This window comes from Lichenostomus cassidix, chromosome 17 (assembly GCF_008360975.1).
Source record: "Lichenostomus cassidix isolate B80296 chromosome 17, HeHo_3.0, whole genome shotgun sequence".
NCBI lineage: Eukaryota > Metazoa > Chordata > Aves > Passeriformes > Meliphagidae > Lichenostomus > Lichenostomus cassidix.
In genome coordinates, this window is record NC_139497.1 from 3,395,266 (window position 1) to 3,411,865 (window position 16,600).

Here is a 16,600-nt window from a genome sequence, read left to right on the forward strand (position 1 = left end):
CTGTCTTTGGGAAAAACTTCTGCAGAACTTTCCTGGGGGAAAAAAAAACCCAAACAGGTGTTGGATTTTTACAGTTCTGTGGGTTTAAGGCAACTGTGAAAAACCAAGGCTGCTCCCACACCTTGGTTTTTTAGGAATCTCTTTCAGCAGCAATCGTGAATACTCAAAAAAGCCCTTTAGATGTTACTATTTGCATGGCTCTGGGTTATTTGCGTTCCTTTTTGGATGGTTTTTGTGTTGCTCATGGATTCCCAGGTCCAAGCTCCACGGGGTACCAAACCCATTGCAAACAGAGGCTCTAATCCTGGGCAAAGGTTATCCAGATAATCAGGGAATGCAGAGCACTGAGATCCCATTCTGCCTGAGAAGAACCACTGGGCCTTCCTGGGGCTGGGCTGGATTTTGTAACCAAGTATTTGTTTTTGTCAAAATGGACTCGATTGCCAGGTTATGGCTGAGTTATTGCTGTCCCTCCAGGCAGAGCTGTGCTGGTTGTGAAGGGAAGGGGACAAAATGTGTGTTCTTCCTCTCCTCCTCATCCTCTTCCTCCTCCCAGGCTCAAGCTTGGATGGTGCTGAGACCCAGGCTTGGGATATGCATCATTTTCCAGCTGCAGGATGCTTGGGAGAGCTGTGTGACATTCCCAATGTTGTGTGACATTCCCAATGTTGTGTGACATTCCCAACTGGATGTTGTCCCTTCTCCAAGCTTCCCAGCTGAGCAGGTTGAGTGGTGACTCTCAAACCTCCCAGCTGGGGAGGAGGTTGTGGCTGCTGGAAGGGAGCTGAGCTGGTTTCCAAAGGGTTTGGGAGCAGATTTGGGGCTGGTTTGGTCTGGGGGTCACACTGACCTGGTGTGAGAGCTTGGAGCTTCTCCTGGAGGAAATGGTCTGCGTGAAGAATGAGGTGGTCCAGGATAACCCAGCAATTTTCAGGTGCTGTCTGAGTGTCCCTCCTGCCTGGATGCTGCCCAGGGGATCTCTGCTGTATTCCTGGGAGCTTGTGGTGTCCATGGATAATTGGGAGTGGTGCTGCTCTCAGGTCTCACGCTGTGGGATCTGATCTGATCTGCCTGGCATGGTCTGAGGGGGAAGGAGGATTCCATCCTGGGGATTGTGTAACGTGGAGTTCTCCCCTGTGGGCTCAGATCTGTGGTTGACCAGACTCTGGCTGGGCATGGAGCAGCTGGGAGCTCATTCCATGTGGTGGAGGAGGGATAAAAGTTCAAAAGTTGAGTGTCTGAGTGAGAGCAGAAGCTCGATACCAGGGGAGAGCTGACACGGCTGGAAACCAAAACTGGAGCTGCAGATCATTGCATCACTTTTATTGGATGTTCCTTGGATTATTCAGTGCAATATGAAGAAAGTTTCCCGGAGCTGGAGGAGGTATTTGGGAGTGGAGGAGGACTAAAACCCCAATTAAATCTCTTTGGTCCTTTCTGGGGAGCAAAGTGTGATGGATCAGAAATGTGAGCACAACCTGGGGTGTGCAGGGACAGTCGGGTCACAGTGGGGTCAGCTGTCCATGGAGTCTGTCTGTGTCCCTTAGCACACACCCAGTCATTTGGGGTCTGAAAAGAGCCACCACAGGGTGCTCTACCTGTGCCTCCAAGTTCCAAACACAGAGCTGGAGAGGCTTTGCTCCCTGGAAAGCTCCATCAAACATCTCCAGCAAGAGAGGCTGTGCAGTGCTTGGCGATGGGATGGGATTGGATTGGAGCCCTTTGCCAGAGCTCCATCACACAGATGTTGCTCACTGCTCCACTCCTGGCCAGGGAATGCTGCTCCTGGTGCAGTGTGCTCCAGGAAAAGCCTCAGTCTGCTCCGTGAGTGTAAGCAGCAGTGACGGGTCACGATGACTTTACATGACATGTTATTTTTGCTCCCCTCCCCGAGGCGCTCAGCAGCTGCAAAGCCTTTCCCCCACGGAGCTGGAGGGAGCACTGCTTTGAATAAGAGCCTTTTGCATTGGAAACTACACCTTAGGAAAGATGTTTTATTTCCCTGGCTGTTTATAGCCCTGTAAAACACCGCAGAGCCTTCATTCCTCCTCTTTGCCTGCTCTCCCTTGCATTATGCAGAGGAGCAATTTATTCCTAACAGCCCAGCCTAATGTGTGCCACAGCCATTTCCACAGGAGCCAGAGCTGCCTTAATGTTTGCTGGATGGCTTTTTAAAAGCATCGTGCTGGCTCTTAAACCGGAGTTTTTAATAACTCCTGCCTGGAGCTGAGTGTACATAAGTCTGACAAAAACCTTCTTCTCACACCTTAATTTTGTGCATCCAAAAAAAAAAAATTCTCCCCGAGTTCTGCACTGTGTATGTGTTGGTGGAGGCAGTTGCTAAGAGAAGGAATAATTTAAAGCAGAAGGAAGTCATACATGCAGCTGTACTAAAAATTAACTGAGGTTGGGTGGTACTTAGGAAATTAGAGCAGGGATGCTGCCAAAAAAAAAGGGGGAAATGAAGAGTCTGCCTTTGACTGCGTGTTGACAGTGTCTCAACCGTGTCGATAAAGTCACTTTAATTCGTGGGTCAGTGAGCTTTTTTAGGGCTGCTGCCTGTTTAGACTTATTGATCCTCTCCCATTAAGCTCCAAATATTGTCCTTTCCTGTCCAGACAATTCCCAGCCCACTCCAGCAGAGTGGGTGGCTTTGGAAGGAGATGGAGTTGAGCAGCTGAGAAGGAATCAGATGCTGCTGCCAGTTCCCCTCTTCACCCCTCTGGCTGAAATACAGCATTAATGGTCCAGCCCTACATGTCCCTGGGGCCTTATCTCCATCCTCAAATTGTACCAAATTAATTAGCCCAGCACAGCAAAAGCAACCCAGCCTTCCCTAACGCTCCCTGCTCTGCTCATGCAATTACCCTGGTACCAGAGTTTATTTGAGATATTCCAATTTGTGCACTGTCTGGTGGAGCTGCTCCTGTCTGGCTGGTAAATACCTCGTTAAATCCTGTTCTGTGGAATCCCAGACTGGTTTGGGTTGGAAGGGAACTGAAAGCTCTTCCAGTTCCAAGCCCTGCCCTGGGCAGGGACACCTTGCACTGGAGCAGGTTGTTCCAAGGGAAATGATGTGCTGGGGAAATACTGTGTTTGACAGGACCCAGATCAGTGCAGGGATGGAGGGAGGCAGGATTGGCTCCCAGAGATACCTGGATTTTCCCACCTTCTCACAGTGAGACTTTCCAGTGGAGTTTTCCTGCTTTAATGAGTGTAAATCAGTGCAGAATCACAGGGCTGTTGGTGTTTGTGATTAATCCCCACACTAAACTTTCTGCTAAATAATTTACCAGGGTGTTGTTTGAAAAAATATAGCTCCCCTCACAAAATACAAAAATTTTAGTAGGAAAAAAAACGGGTAAAAAATATAAAAACAGATCTCTGCTTGTATGTGTTTAGCCCCTGTTAGTCTGGCTTAGAAAGGAGGACGTGCCTTACAGAAATCTGAAGCCAGACCTGGAAACTGTTCAATCAAAGCATTTGGGAGATTTTGGGAGGATTTCTAACCCCCTCCAGCCCCAGGTGCCAGCTTTGGGTGCAACCCTGACGCATTGCTATAATAAATGAGTGCCAGGAGCTGCCAGGAATGGGATGTGGGTGTTCAATTAGAGGGTCCTGTTATCTTGTTATTCTCCCCAAGCATTAATTTATATAAATATCCAGAGCCCTGTTTCCCGTAATCACTGGGATCTGTTCTCAGTGGTGGTTTTTATGAGCTGGGGACCTGACCTTTTTAAGCAGCTTTACAAATTAAGTAGCCAGTAGATTAATTTTCTGTAGCCTGTTTTCATCATGCAGGGCAGGAACTGTTCTGCAATGCTGTGGCAGTAAATTTTACCTCTGGAGCTTGGGAAGAAATGGAAAAAAAAATCTTCCAGATAAGGTAAAACAGTCACATTCTCAAGGAGAGATTTAATAAATTGGGTCAGAAATGAAGCTCCCCTTGGTTTAATTCAGTTTAAGGCTCTCCCTGAAGGGGAGGTCAGGGATGGGGTTGTGCCCAAATCCAGGGAGGTTTGGAGTCTGTGGCCTAAATGGGATGGTTGAAACTTTAAGCACTGCAGAAGGATCTTTAATTCATCGTGGTAACACTGCTCTCAATGCTTTAGGAAAATTCCCAGCCCACGCTGGACTCTGGCTGGAGTCTCTCATTAAATTCCGCCGTGCGGAAAATAACTCGAAATGGGAAGTGATTTCCTTTCTGCTGCCTGTTCTCTTCCTGTGGGGTGAATTGGGATAATCAAGCTGTGCTGGGCACGTGCAGGGAGAGACTCCATGTGCAGCACCAGGGCAGCATCCTTCCCACAATTAGGGTTTCCCTGAAAATCCAGTGCCAGGATCAAGGAGTGATGGCTCTTGTGCTTTTCACCTGGCTTTCATTGAAGTGTCAGAGTGATTGCAATGATGCTTGATGCTCTCTAGCAAGGGATTAAACCTCTCTCTTTCCTCCACGAGGGCTGAAAATGCTTAATTGAAATCTTGCAGATAAAACACAGCCTCTAATCTTTTAAAAAAAAAAACAAAAAAACCCAAACAACCAACATCACAGTAATGCCAGTGGCCACTTCATCCTCCCCCTGATCAAAGTTCACTCTGATTTTTATCTCATGCCTTACATTAAATATGATGGTTAACCTTCAGATTTCCTGTCTTGGCCTCCCAAGCTTTGTGATACTTACAGTTACTCTTCAGTTAATTAATTTCCTTGCAGTGCTGAAGGGGAGAGGAACTGATACCCTGAATGCAAATTGCCCAGGGCAGCACAAGAGCTTTAGGTAGAAAGGAAAAATGGGTGTTCATGTCTGTGTTTGTGGGTGGGTTTTCCTTTCCTGGTGCACAGAAATGGATTTGGGGTTGATATATTTGGCCAAGCAGGATTTTGGGATGTGCTCTGAAGGTTTCTGGAGGCTGGTGGAGACTCATGGGGGGTTTCTCCTGATGGGATCTGAGGCCCCAGATGTGGGTTTACCATTTGAAACTCTGCCAGTCTCTCTTCCTGGGGGGAAGGTGCAACTCAGGGGGTTCATCCATCCCAGCCTCAGTTAAACCCAAAAGCCTCTCCTGTTGTCCAGCTCAGACTCTGTTCCCAACACTGGTTCTTCTCAATATTGAAATGCAACAAAAACATTCATTATTTAAAGCTGAGGAGAGGAAAAAGCCCTGAGTGACTCCGAGGGCCTCAGGGCTGCCTGTCCATCCTCAGTCCCCAGGCACAGGCAGCCTCCAGATGCTGCCACAGGCACCCCAGGCTGCTTTCCCCAGCTCTGCCAGCCTGGGTTCAGCTGCCCAGAGCAGGAGAGAGGATGTTCAGCTCCTGCCCATCACCCAGGAGGCTCCAAGGAAGTGGTGCTCCCTCCCCAAGTGAGATCTGGCTTGTAGGTCTGGTGATACACGAGAGTTTTTCATTTTGGAGGAGCAATGCACAGGCTGGCTGCTCAGGGACACCCCACGACCCCATTCCTGCTGCTTTTTGGGGTGCAGAAGGTGCTGAGCTGCTCTGAGACAGTTCCATCTGTGCCCTGCTGGCAGCACAGAGGCCTGGTGTGCTGCCACGAGCACCCAGAGACCTGAAAAAGCACATTTTGGGCTCAATCTTGTGAGAATGCAGCTCGATTTCGTGTGCAGGTCTGCACCAGTTATCCAGAATGTGAGAAGTGTTGTGGTTTTAATCTCTTCCCCCGGCAGGAGCTGGGGGGTTTCTTTCAGCATCATTACCTGGTGCCATTAAGAGAACATTCTGAGAGTTTGTTGTCTGCTTCTAAAAATGCCATCCTGGCCCCTGGGGTGACACTTTGGGGTTGTTTTTTTTTGTCCAAACCCACTGGCCTGGTTTTCAGCAGGGCTCTGGGAGGGATGGCAGCCTGGGCAGCAGCCCAGGAGGTGTAACACAGCCTGGGTGTCACCGTGTCACTGGGGTTGTTTGCATCTGCTGGGATGCAGAACTCCTCACTGCTCTGGTGAGCTGGAAGCTAAACCATCCCCTGCACGCCTTGTCTGGTGGACAAGCCTCTGCAAATCCCAGCCCAACAGAAATCTGCAATTTTTCCAGGCTGTTATTCCCTCCATCACCCATTTATAAGGTAAAAGCTGCGATCAACTTGGCGTTAGAAATGTTTTTTCCTGGCTGAGTGCTTGCTTTGCAGAGGTGGTTTCCCCGTGGGTGATGCCCTGCTTGAGCTCTGGAGGATGAATGTGGCAGGAGTTTGTTTGTTCTGCCTCCTGGCACTTCTTGCAATGAGGAAAACAACACGTTTAGTTGAGATTTTGGAGGCTTTGTGAGAGTGAAGTGAGGCTAATTGGAAGGGAGTCACCCCACGCCATGACTGTGTGCAGAAAAATTGCATTTTACCCACGATGGATGAATAATGCAATGGCATTCAGACAAGCTCTTCCCAGAAAAGCCTTTTGGGTGTTGGAAGATTGCAATGCTGTTGGTCTGATGGCAGAATTTCTGAAATAAGATTTTTTGGGATGTTTTAAGGAAGCAGAGTCTGCAGTGAGGCTGCTGTGTGCCCTGAAATAGGGATGTGCCTCTGTCTAGCATCAGCTCAGGGGTGTTGGGGGATCATAAAATCACAAATCAGTTTGGAAGGGACCTTAGAACTGCCATGGGACATCTTCCTCCAGACCAGGTTGCTCTCAGCCTCATCCAGCCTAGCCTTGAACATGTCCAGATATCAGTGAGCATTTAAAACTGGGCTAATATAGGACTCCTTTATCTGATATAAAGGTTTTAAATTCAGCTTACACATTTGATTATTATTTCATCCTCTGTTATGACAATTTTGCACGAATGACACTGCAGTCCCCTCTTGCAGGCAGCTGTGGGCTGGGGGTGGTTCACAAAAGTTTCAGAGCTTGGCTCTTCAGCATTTATAGAGGGCAGCTCTGTTTTCAAGAGGCAAAAATGAGTTGTGGGAATGCCTTGAATCAGCCCAGGCTTGCAGGCTGCTGCCTGGACCGACTGCTTGACGTGACAATTTGCTGACTTGGCTGCTATTGACTCATCTCAGAGCTTTTTCTCATCACTGCCCTGTCAAAAGTTCATCACGGTCTGATTCCCTGCTCCAGCCTGAGGAGCAGCAGAACAATGCCTGCCTGGAAAGTTCCCTGGAAGATCAGCACTGCAGTGTAACTCTACCCGGGTTTACGCAATTCCTGCTTTTCCTTAAGAGCAGCTGAGTGGTCTGTTATAATTTGATTGTCATGGTTCAGGTCAAGTCCTGTCTCAGAGCTTTGGGTTGGCCAGAATGTTTTGGGTTTTCTTTGCAGGAACCTTCCCACGCACGGAGTTGTCTCATTTCTGGGTCGGCTCTGATCAGGGTTTGTTTTTCACATCTCCCATCTCTTATCTGTGGTTGTGTTTTCAGAGCGAAGTGTGATCCTCAATGAGGCAAAAAAAGGTCCAGGACTTCACAACAATAGTTGCTAAGACATCTCATTTTCCATTCTTTTTTTTTTTTTTTCCTTTTCCCCTCTGTTTTTTAACTGAATTCCCCTGATGGAGCTGCATTTCTCTTCCAGCAAGAAGAGAAAAAGGTTGAATTTGAGAAATGTGGAAGAGAATTGTCCATTCAGGTGCCAAACGTAGGCAGATTGAGCAATGCCTCCGAGCTCTCCTGCCCCCAGGCTTCCTGCAGTCTCAGATCTAATTGCTCAGGAAAGCCCAGCCTGGATTTCTCAGTCTGCTGTGGAGACACCCAGATCTGGGATGCAGGAGTGAGAGATTCCTGCATTCTGTGAGAAAGAACCACCTTGGGTGGATGTGCTGTGGTGCTGCTGAGCCTTGGAATGGTCTGGGTTTCTCCTCTGGAGGTGATTCCTGATGGTTTTCCCACTCTCAGGGCGGCAAAAGCCTCTGCTCCCTGCCTTGCCATCCATCCCCAGGGCTGGCAGAGAGGGGCTGTGCCCACCTGATTTTGCCAGAAGCTCTTGTTATTCCCAGGATTTGCTCTGCAGATCTCTTAGAGACATCCTAAAAGATCAATCTCTGCTGTACAATCAGGGATTCGATTGGGGTTTTCTAAAACTAGATTTTAGAAATTCTAGAATTCGATTGGGTCACACAAACCTCGTGCCTGTGGCTGGGGGAGTTGAACCTGTTGGATTTTGGGTGGTTGGAGGAATTGCAGGGACCTCCCAGGCCCTGCAATTAAAGCCTTCAAACCCTGACGGTTCCAGCCTTCCCAGCAGAGCTCTACAGGCCTGGGAGAGCTCCACAAAGGCGGGAAGTACTGTCAGCAGCGGCAAATCCAGCGTTTTCTCCGGGAAGTCGCAGCTTCCTTCCGCTGATTTAGAGCCCCCGAGGGCCGTGGAGTGACCCTCGGATGGACAGACGGACAGAGCCCGGCAGTGTGGGATGTCAGGGCCTCTCCTGCCGTCAGGGAGGGCTCAGATGTGGTTTGGGCCTTTTGGGAGGTCGTCCCTGCTGGTGGAGCTCAGCTCAAAGCGCACAAATGTCTGGGATTGCCTGTGACGTCTTTTCCCGTCTCCAGACTCAGGATGTCACCGGATCCCTGTCCCCTCCTCCTGCCCTGAGTTATCTTGGACTCATCAGCTGCTTGATGGGGGTTTTAGCCACACTTACGGCCTTCTTTTTGCTTTTTCCATTTTTTTTTTTTTTCACATATGTAATGGAGGAAATGAGCTTGGCAGTCCTCAGGGGGAGTTCAGGAGTCAGGGAAACTTGTCTTGGATAAAATAGGATGAGGTCTTGGAGCACAGGGCCTGGCAGGGTGACAGCAGCCCGCTCTGAGTGTCCCCTGCCTCTGGGGCTGAGGTTTGGGACCTCTGGGTATTTAACAGGTTACTCCAGAGCCTCTCTTGGTTGTTTTTGTTTTAATAATTTTAATTACTTTTACAATTCCATGTATATTCTGGTTTCCAGTCCATGAGTTTAATATTAACTGAGAGTCCTCTTCCCTTTGAGAGCCCTTTGAGCATGAAGGGAAATTTCTGTGGGGTAACTGGGGGAGTTTTGTCCCTCTAAGCCATGCCAGGGTGAGGATGAGTGAAGGTGTGAGGATGAGCAGGACCAGAGCAGGGCCTGGCAACCTATCCTGGTCTGCTACTGGACCCTGCTGTGCTTCCCTTGGGCAAAGTGGAAGCTCCTGGTGGAGTTAGTGCAAGAATTTTGCACTCTTCTCACTGGGAAGGACCTTTCCTTTGCTTTCCCCCAGCTCTGGGTGTTTGCTGAAATCCATGCTTGCTTTCCCTCAGGTACTTTTCTGGGGATAAATCGTGCTTGTGAGTGGCTGTGAGCAGGAGAAGCTGTGGAGAGGTCAGCCCTCATCAGTGTTTCAGGCTCATTAATCAGCCTCCCTAAGTGGAATTTGCCCAGCCCTGGAGCGCTCAGCGATGGGAATGGCTTTGAAAGGAGGAGGGGGGGGGAAATAATAGTGCTAAACTGTTTGAGAAATAATTTCATTCTCCACTTCTCAATAGATAAATCTGCTGTCCAACAACCTGAAATTTAATCTGTCCATCTGAAGTAATTGATGAGCTGTGCCTTGAATCCAAATGTGGACGGGAATTTTCTGCAGAGAGGTTTTGTGCTGTCTCTGCACCAGAGACAATGGGGCGAAGCTGAGGAGGAACAAAGCCTGGAGGAACAAAGCCACAGCAGATTTGGTGCTGCTGGGGGGGTTAATTCAAGCTCCAGTGATGCTTTTGACTCATTGCTGTTCCCAAAACTGTCCTGGTGAGCCCTTGGTGTGGAGGTGAGATGGATGGGGCAGAAGCATTTGGAGAGATCAGATACAGGTTGTGATTTGCTCAGTCTGAATTCACAGAATCACAGAATGGTCTGGGTTTGAAGGGACATTAAACACCACCTACAATGCTGGCTGCAGCCAGCTGGGTACTTGGATGCTCTTGGATTTTCTCCTGATGTTGGAGGAATCCAAGGGAGCTTCGATGCCCCTTTGCAATGTCAGAGTAGCACAGGGGGACCCACCGTGGCTTTCTGCAGAGCTTTGTGCCATGGCACACCTGTTTTCCTGCTGGAAATGCTGTGTTTTCTCAAGGATGGACCCTTCCCTGCCCCTTTGCAGAGCCTGTGATGAGCAGATGCTCCCAGCTCCCCGTTAAGGACTCACTTCTCACCCTGTGCTCTCCAGCAGTGCCGGCAGTGAGATAAGAGGAAATCTGACATCACAGCCAGGAAGTGCTAAAGAAAGTCCCTTTGGCCATTCCTCAGCGGGGTTATCTCCCCCAGCAGAGCTGCAGCATTCCCTGCGTGCTGCAGGACACATTCCATGCCCACTCCTTTGGCCACATGCCCAGACACCCCACGTGCCATTGTCTGCTCTCCCTGCAGCCCCAAACCCTCTCCAAAAGGCCCTTTCCAAAGTGCTGGGAGCTGCTGGATGGTCCTGCCCTGCTAGCCAAAATCATCCTCCTCATTTCTTTCTTTTTCTTGTGTTTTTTGGCATTTTTTGAAAGTGTCAGAGATTCCCAAGCCTTGCATATCCCTCCCTTGTGCCATCCCAGGGATTGCTCTGATGCTCACAGGAACATCCTCCAGATCCCACCTGGGATCCCAGTTTGGCTGAGCATCTGCTGCTGGCTTCTCCAGCTTTTTGTATGTCTCTGCTTCTCAGGAGAGTGATGGAGTCCCCATCCCTGATGGGGTTTAATGGGCTGAAAATGTGGAATTTAGGGATGTGGTTTAGTGGAAGGCTTTGCCATGCTGGGCTCGATCTTAGAACTCTTTTCCAACCCAAATAATTCTGTTTTTCCCTTAACAAAGCACCTGTGGTGTCAGGAGCTTGTGTGACCTTCAAGCCTGTGGGGCTGGGGATTGTTTCCAACCCAACCCAACCCAGAGGAGCTCGAGTAGTTGGCTCTTTTCTGATGAATTTGCATTGGAAATGGCTCCTGTCTCATCAGCGCAGGTGCCACGGGTGCTCAGTCATTTGGGGACCACAGAGTGGGGCAGAGGCAGCTGAAATGGGGCTGTGAGGAGCAGTGAGGGGCTGAGCCTCCCCCACCCTCCCACAGGCTCCTCTCCCAGCCCAGAGCTGGAGTTTCCAACTGCAGAAACATCCAACCTGCCCGTCCTGCCCTGGGGTGGCTGGGCATGTCCCTGCTGAGATCCCAGTGTCCCTGTGCAAAGTGGAGTTATGCCCAGTGCCAAATTATCCCCTTTTGGATCCCCTGAAGGCATCTCCAGTGCATTTCTGAGTTTGCAGGATGAGTTTGAGCAGCACAAACACAGCAGCACAACCCTTGTTGTGTGCTGTGATTGTTTGAGGAGACTCTAAACTCAGCAAATCCAGTGAAAGAGAGAAAATTGTGAAAACTTTCCTTAAAATAGAGTATCCCAGAAGGTGCTGAGGAGCTCCCAGAGTGTCCCAGGCATTTGGGGCTGCTGGCCACCCCATGTGCAGGAGGAGGGTGCTGAGGGCTCCCAGTGGGAGCAGCAGCTCAGAGCGGTTGAGAGCAGTTCATTCACTTGGTGACTTTGCAGAGTGGTTAAAAATAAGTGGAGCTGTTGTGAAAGTGGCTGAGGGCAGCTGATGAGGCCCTTCTGCTGCCTCTCTCCAGTGCTGGTTCTTTACAACCCTCCGAGGGCTGGGGCAGACATCATCACACTTCTCTCCTCTATTATCAGGCTCCAGTTTGCTTTACCAGATGAGTTTCTTGCTCTGTTTGACACAATCCCATCCCTGTTCCAATGATCTCTTCCCTCTGCCTTTAACTTCCCTCTCAGATGGGCTTTGCAGTTCCCAGGATCTTCTCCCCACTTGTGCTGTGGCTGTTCTGGAGCTTGGAAATGTTGGCATTCATGGAATTTGCCATGGTCTCAGGTCTGTTTCCAGAGGTCTGTGCCCAAAAGCCATGGCTGGTGGCTCCCAGGGTTGTTTTGGACACAGAGGAAGCTGGTGGCAGGAATTTGTCCCTTGTTTCAGGGGACATCACAGGACTCTGCCCAGCACCAGCCTTGCTCAGAGCAGATAAATGACAGCATTGATTTTGGGTCTGACAGGTGCTGAATGAGCCCCATGGAGAGCATTGATTTCTCTCTCTCCTTTTTCCTCCTGCGGAATGTTTACTTGTCCAAAGGTGTGATTGACTGGTGAATAAAATGGCCCCAGCACAGCCCATATTAAATTGGAGCTAATTTTAACATGTGGCCATGGAGTAACAGTCTTGAGCCAAGAATTCATCATCTGCCATCACCAGCGACCTCAAAACGCCAAAGAAATAAAAACACACAGGTGATCCTTTACAGGTTGGCCACAGAAAAAGTGCAGGAGTGAATTGTGCCACCAACACCCACGCTGGCTGTGCCCAGCTGGTGCACCAAGAGGGAGGGTGAAACCCTTTAAATAGATTCTATGGGCTTTTTCCTCAGTGTCTGTCACCTGTTGGCTCTTTGCTGGTGTCACCTGGGGCTGCAGAGGGGCACTGCCACTGTGGCAGGTGCCTCCTGCTCATTTTACAGCTGTGGTGAGGGGATTTCCACATCTGGATTGGATGAGAAACGTCAGCTTTGGTCCTTCAGTGGCTCAGGCTGGCCAGAGAAGCTGTGGCTTCTCCATCCCTGGAAGTGTCCAGGGCCAGGCTGGACAGGGCTTGGAGCAACCTGGGATGGTGGAAGATGTCCCTGCCCATGGAAAGGGAGTGGAACTGGCTAATTCTGAATATCCCTTCCAGCCCAAACCCTTCTGTGATTCTGACTGTGTGGTTTGGTGCTGCCCAGCCTGGGCTGAGCGGGAGATGGGGAGGGAATGCTGCAGAGGAAGTTTGCATCTTGCTGTGTGTAATTGTGGCTGTAACCTGTGTCATTAACTTTCAAAATTGGAGGCTTAAAAGGATTTAAAGTTAGCACATGCTGGAACTTCGGAATCAATGGGACTGCAGTGCAGCAGCACAGACAGCCTGGGGTGTAAATTCTTGCAGAGACCCAGGAGATAAAGTTATGAAATAACCCCTGTCAGCAAGAGAGGCTGTAAACCAATTAAAAAAAAACCAAAAAAAACCACCCTCACAGTCTAGACACTTATATTTACTGCAGTGTTTATGTGAGATAGAGGAATGCCCTAGAAAACCAGATTTGTTTTCAATTTCTGCCTCTGGCACGTGCTTGTCTGATGAGAAGGCTGTGATGCGATGGGACTGTCCTGTGCCACCCCAGTGCTGGGGGAGCTCTGCTGTCACTCGCTGGCCCCATGGCATGGGGGACAAGGGGAAAAGGTCATTTCTTGCCTGGTGTGGGTGAATCAGCCTGTTGTTAATGAGGTGGTTTTGCTAATCCATGGCTGGAACCTCGTGTCTAATCCCCAGAGCAGTGATAACGAGCTGCCACGTCCATGGAGATACCACGGCCCCAAAGACTCTGCTTTGATTCTTTTAATTACAAGAAAATTAAGCTATTTTCTTTTGCTTTGAACCCTGGGTGAAGTTTGCAAGCGGTGTCTTTGCATGGTGTGTGTTTGATGGCAGCTTGGGGAGCTGAGATCTGCCATGTGACAAAACCAGGCTGAGGGAATCCACCCCAGGGCAGTTTGGCTCCTCTGCCTGTTGATCACAAGGGGGTGATTCACCCCTTTAATGGATTGATTTCCTTAGGATTCGAACATGTTTGTTAGGTGTTTGTAAGGAATTCGCTGAAAAAGCGAAGAGTTGCCTGAAGACAGAGCAATAAATTGAAGGTGTTTTGCAGTGAGGATGCAGGAGGAAGGGAAGTTAATTGGCTGGCTCAGCAGATGAAGGATGGAGGTGATTCGGCTGCAAAAATGAAGCAGATTTTTATTTTTCTTTTCTTTAGCCCCTGTGCTGCCAGGCAGCACCGTTGGAGTGAGATCCTCTGGAGTCCTCAGGCTCCAGAATCCCTGATGGTTGTGGATAAACCATTTATTGATATAGCCAAAGACAGGATTTTTGTAAAGAGAAACTTAATGTTGCTCTGCCAGTCAACCTCACTGGATAACCAAGGGTTTGGGTTCGGATAACGCAGATCATCCCATTCCACCATGGGCAGGGACACCTTTCACTATCCCAGGTTGCTCCAAGCCCTGTCCAGCCTGGCTTTGGACACTTCCAGGGATGGAGCAGCCACAGCTTCTCTGGGCAGGGCCTTACCACCCTCACAGTTGGCAATTCCTTCCCAATATCCCATCTATCCCTGCCCTCTGGCAGTTGAAGCCATTCCCCCTTGTCCTGTTGCTGTCACATGTGCCCCTTCTGCAGGGAGCCAAATGGGATCATGCTGGAAATGGTTAAAAGTGAAACACTGAGCTTCTGTGGAACATCAGCTGTAATTTATATTTGCCTTCAACCTTGAAAGGGAAACATCCTGGCTGGAGTTTTGCAGCCCTTCTGTGACATTACCTTAGGAGAAACTTGTTTTTCCAAGGGGTGTTGTGTTTCTGGTGTGCAGCTGAGAACACAGGAGCCCTTGCAGGGCACCCCGAGTCTGACATCCCCAGAAACAACAAATAAACTCCTGCCTGCCTTGCCAGTGTGACTTTCTAAGTCCCAGCTAACTCGTCCTGCATGTGAATTTAACTGAGTAAATCTCAGTTTGTGCCTGTCTCACTCACTTCTCCCCTCCCTTTGTTTTTTTGTCTCCCCCAGTTTCTGTGCTTGAAGAACATCCGGACCTTCCTGAAAGTGTGTCACGACAAATTTGGGTTAAGGAACAGCGACCTCTTTGATCCCTTTGACCTCTTCGATGTGCGGGATTTTGGAAAGGTAAGAGTGACTCCTGAGCTCCTGGGAAGGGGTGAGTCTGGCACTGGGGCTTTGCTACAGGTCTGGCGTGAAAATACAAAGGTTTTGTGGTTTTCTGAGCAGCTTCTGCACCTTTAACCTGAGAATTGGTTCCCCTGTGCTCATGGGGTATTTAGGGGCTGATTCTGCTGTGTCCTCAGTGTTTAGGGGTTGATTTGGTCTGTTTGGGGGTTGTTTCTGCTGTGTCCTCAGTGAAGGGAGATCAAGCCTTCAAGCTTTCTGCTTTAGATTACAAAATCTCTGGCATCAGTCTCTAAAGGGTGTGACCAATGTGTTTCTGAAGGGGAATCAAACCTTGCACAGGGTTCACACCTTGCCCAGTGCTTCTCCATCTGCTGCCACCTCTGCAGAGCAAAACAACGTTGCTGAAATCACCACTGATTTTTGTCATGTGGCCAATGAGTGTCTGTGGGCTCAGGGAGTTTCGTGCCAGGGTGAAACGAGTGCCCTGAGCTTCTCAAAAATGTGTTGCTGTGAGTGATGCTTGGCACCAGACACCGAGCAAGGGGAGCTCAGCCTGGTTGTGACAAGTGGCTCTTGCTCTGATCCCCTGGCTTTGACACCAGGAGCATCAGGGCTGATGGATACAGGGCTCAGGGAAGCCATTACCCAGGACAATTGCTATATTCTTCAGCAGAAAAGGTGATAAAAGATTTATTAAAGCTCTGTATTGTTTTACCTGTTTCGAGCTACCAGACATAAGCCGCTGGAAGGCATCTTCCCTTCTGATTATCCAAGGAGTAGATTTTCACTGCTGATGGGGATATATTATTTGATATTTATTGCCTAATTTATTTCTGGACCATTATGTGGAATGTGCAATTGCAGTGCCTTGTTTTATGAGGTTTTTTTTGATTTATGGAATACAAGGAGGCAGTTGTTGTTCTGGGAATATGAATGCACAGAAGGAACCTTTTGGGCTGGGGAAGGAGCTGCTGCTAATTAAAATGCTGCTTTATCGTCACATTGTCTCTTGCTTTGTGCTGTTTCAAATTGCCTCTGATGCCTGTTAATAGGGCCTGGTGTTAAACACTGCTGGAACACATCAGCTGATGAGCACAGTTTGCTTCCCTTTCTGCCCTGCTCAGGGAACAGCTCTTCCCTCCCCCTGTTCACTTTTTGGGGGTGAATTCAGCTTGGTGACTTGGGGAGGTGATTTGCCATTTCCTCTTCCCTCGTGGCAGTCTAGTTTTTTAGGAGACTTGGGAAAGAAATGTGTCATAAACTTCCAAGAGATCCAAATGTGCTTCATTGCCTGCATCTTGCATATTTTCATGTGTGTTGTCATCCTCAACCAACCGTAGAAAATGTGGGAGGCACAGACTCTCTATACAAAAACCTTTTATTTTTTTTTTATCAGCTTGGTGGAGGTATCAGCTGTCCAGCTCTGCACCACCCTAAATCCCTCTGGAAGCCTGTCAAAACATTCCCATTGTCTCCACCACCTTTCATTCCCACATTACCCTCAGATCTGTGTTCAACAGTGGCAAAGCAAACAAACAGGGAAAAATCTGCTGTTGACCGGAGCTCCTTTTCCGTTTTGAGTCACGGCGAGTGCAAAAGGAGTTTCTAATCCACCTCCCCACCGGCCAAACACAGACTTCACACACAAAAAATTCTTCCTGGAGCTATTCAATCCTCAGATCAATAGTATTTTTATTTTTTTTTTTTGGTTACAAGACACTTACACCGCGTAGGAGGCGTTTCTGACGGAGCGTTTGATTGCAGAGCAGCCTTGGTGGAGTGTTTCCTCTCTGGATGCCACTGGGATAGTTATTCCTCTCCTCCAAACCAAAAGGCCACAGGGACAGCAATTACCAGCAGCTTTTGGGATTGCTGGAGTGTAATTAGCTAGGAG

The 16,600-nt window shown here is 49.0% G+C and overlaps 1 protein-coding gene across 5 annotated transcripts in view; it reads left to right on the forward strand.

The window, feature by feature from the left end:
* Positions 1-16,600, forward strand: part of VAV2 (vav guanine nucleotide exchange factor 2) — a 118,799-nt gene that overhangs the window by 12,660 nt on the left and 89,539 nt on the right. For all 5 annotated transcript variants that reach the window (XM_085076877.1, XM_085076878.1, XM_085076880.1 and 2 more), the window contains exon 2: positions 14,587-14,703. In XM_085076877.1, coding sequence (XP_084933003.1) covers positions 14,587-14,703 — 117 coding nt within the window. The remainder of the gene's footprint in view (positions 1-14,586; positions 14,704-16,600) is intronic.